This window comes from Monosiga brevicollis, genomic scaffold, assembly GCF_000002865.3.
Source record: "Monosiga brevicollis MX1 MONBRscaffold_25 genomic scaffold, whole genome shotgun sequence".
Classification (NCBI taxonomy): domain Eukaryota; class Choanoflagellata; order Craspedida; family Salpingoecidae; genus Monosiga; species Monosiga brevicollis.
Genome location: NW_001865062.1, coordinates 532,636 through 535,080, shown reverse-complemented (window position 1 = coordinate 535,080; position 2,445 = coordinate 532,636). Strand labels below are relative to the sequence as shown.

Here is a 2,445-nt window from a genome sequence, read left to right as displayed (position 1 = left end):
ACNGCCCACCGGCCCCGGCTCACCCCGCTCCGATCCAGGCAGCGCCCCCATCCCATCGCCAGCCTCACGCGCCACGCTCTTCTCATCCTCTTGCCCACGGCCAGCCGGCTGCTGAGCACCGGAGCCCTCTGGCACCGGGCTTCGCCGACGCCGCGCACGCGGCCCTAGGTCACGCGACAGCTCGTAGGAAACGCCCGTTGCCTCATCTCGCCACTCTCCCGCCGATGCGGCATCGCCACTCGCCCCCGTTCCCGCTCCTGCACCCGTCGATGATGCCGGGCGCTCCAGCGTACTGTGCGGGCTCGATCCTGGCGTGCCACTGGGACTGCCACCCTCCCGCTCCATGGGCCCAACGCGGCCAGGCAGGCGAACAGGCTTCGAGGCCACCACCGCCGCCGCCAATGAGGGCACACCAGCCGTCTCATTGGCCGATCCCACCCGGCTAGGTGGCTGGTCCAAGCCCGAGGCCAAGGGCACTGATCCGGCAGCAGGTTCCGGCTTTGACTCAACCGCCGGCGATGTCGCAACATTTGGTGTCTCAAACGTCGCAAGGCCACCCGTTTCGTCCGATGCCGAGACCCCCTCAGGGAGATCGTCGTTGACCAACTCATCCCGCCTCGCCTCCTCAGCGTCATTGCCACCACCATCAGGCGCAGGCGGCACAACAAAGTTCACCAGCGCATTGTTTGCTCCACTGGCCACACTCTCCATCTCGGCACCAGGCATCGCCACCCTCGCCTCATCCGCAGTCCCTGCAGCAGGCACGTCCTCTGCCTCCGCCATCGATGTCTCATCCTCCACCATCGATGTCTCATCCTCCGCCGTCGATGTCTCAGCCTCCGCCGTCGATGCCTCTGCCTCATCTTCCACCATCGATGCCTCTGCCTCTGTCCCGCTCACAGGTGTACATTCGTTCGGGTTGGCATACACATCCATCCCCGCCAGACGCCGAGGGCCATCAGACACCTCCGAGTAATCGGCCGTCTCCCCCATATTCATCATCGCGTCCATTCCAGCCACTTCAGCTGTTCCGTCCGTGCCCGCCGTCGCAGTGCCCCCAACAGCTCCAAGATCCAGGGTGTCGTACTCGTTCCCCGTCGCTCCCGGCTCCCCTGCTCCAGCTCCTCCTGACCCAAACGGGGCCCAGCCGAAGCCGGCTTTGTTCAGCTGGTCATACTGGCCATTGCTCTCGTGCATCGTGAGACTGTCTGACATCGACACTCCCGCGCCCGCAGCCACCTCGCCGTCCCACGGCGACGCTAATGTACCCGAGTTCAGGTGATCATAATGGCCCGCAACCGATCCGCCCTCGTTGCTCTCACCACCGCCCTGGCCCTTCACCAAACTCGCACCGTCGACCCCAGACTGCTGCTGAGCCCGCCGCGAATGCATGCTGCCAGTCGCACTCAAGCGATCATACTGGTTCTCCGCGCCAGCCGCAGGCTCATATCCCCAAGCTACTGCCGAATGGTCCAGCGCGGAATACAAGGCCTGGCCGTACGAGGGGTCACCCTTGTCCGATCCACCTACCCCAGAGCCTCGACCACTGCCCGGTCGCAACGTCTCCGAGTCGGGATCCGCCAGCGGCTGCCCATACAGCGGATTGTCCATCAACCCCAGCGGGCTTGAATGCAGATCCTGCTTCACTCGCGCCACTCGCGCCCGTCGTCGACGCCGTACCCACACCAGCTTAATCACCAGCAACACCAGCCCAATCATAACCAACGACGCAAGCACAATCACCAGCACCGTAATCATCGAGCCCCCGCTCTCCGATGCCGCCCGTGACGATGCCGACCCCTCCGTCGTCTCTGCACGCCGCGTCGACGCCGCTCCTCCACCCCCCGACGTCATGCTCTCATACTCTGCCAGCGACACAACCACCGCTGACAACGACGAGCCCGTCCCGTTGACCGCCTCCAGGCCCGCCAACCACGCCTCCATCTCCGCCACCGATAGCCACGCCCACGTCGTGCTGTTGCGCACCGCAAACCCAACCACGTAGCTGCTCGTCGTCGATCGCCGCTCTTGCCCAGCCGTGGTCTCCGTCTCCGTCTCAGTCGCATTCCGCTCCGTCTCATTGACCAAGCTCGTGCGTGCTCCCGGCATCTGGTTGTACGGCAACGGCCATGTTCCAGCCGGTACGACCGAGACAACAAACACATGCGGTTGCCGCAGGTGCGTCCGCAGCGATCGCTCCTGGCTCGCCACATCCACAGGCATGCGCGCCAGCGGCGCCACAAACACATTTTCACGCGGCGGGGCCTCAAAGCGCTGCACCTCAATCTCCACCTCCTCCCGAGCCACGTTGTTGAACCGGTCCCGACAGACATAGCTCACCGTGTAGTTGCCCGCACGCTCCCCCGACACCTCCGCCGCTCCCTCAACTGCCACGTGCGCCGTCAAGTGCCGTCGTGCGCGTCCATTGCCGTGACCCTGGGAACG

At 65.1% G+C, this 2,445-nt stretch overlaps 1 protein-coding gene across 1 annotated transcript in view; it reads right to left on the bottom strand.

Annotated features, from left to right (window-relative positions):
- The window catches only part of MONBRDRAFT_28363 (uncharacterized protein), a gene marked incomplete at both ends in the record, with an annotated part of 8,836 nt that extends 7,078 nt beyond the window's left edge, over positions 1 to 1,758 (bottom strand). Inside the window, one exon of the mRNA XM_001748725.1 lies at positions 10 to 1,758. Coding sequence (XP_001748777.1) covers positions 10 to 1,758 — 1,749 coding nt within the window. The remainder of the gene's footprint in view (positions 1 to 9) is intronic.
- Between the last annotated feature and the right edge of the window lie 687 nt (positions 1,759 to 2,445).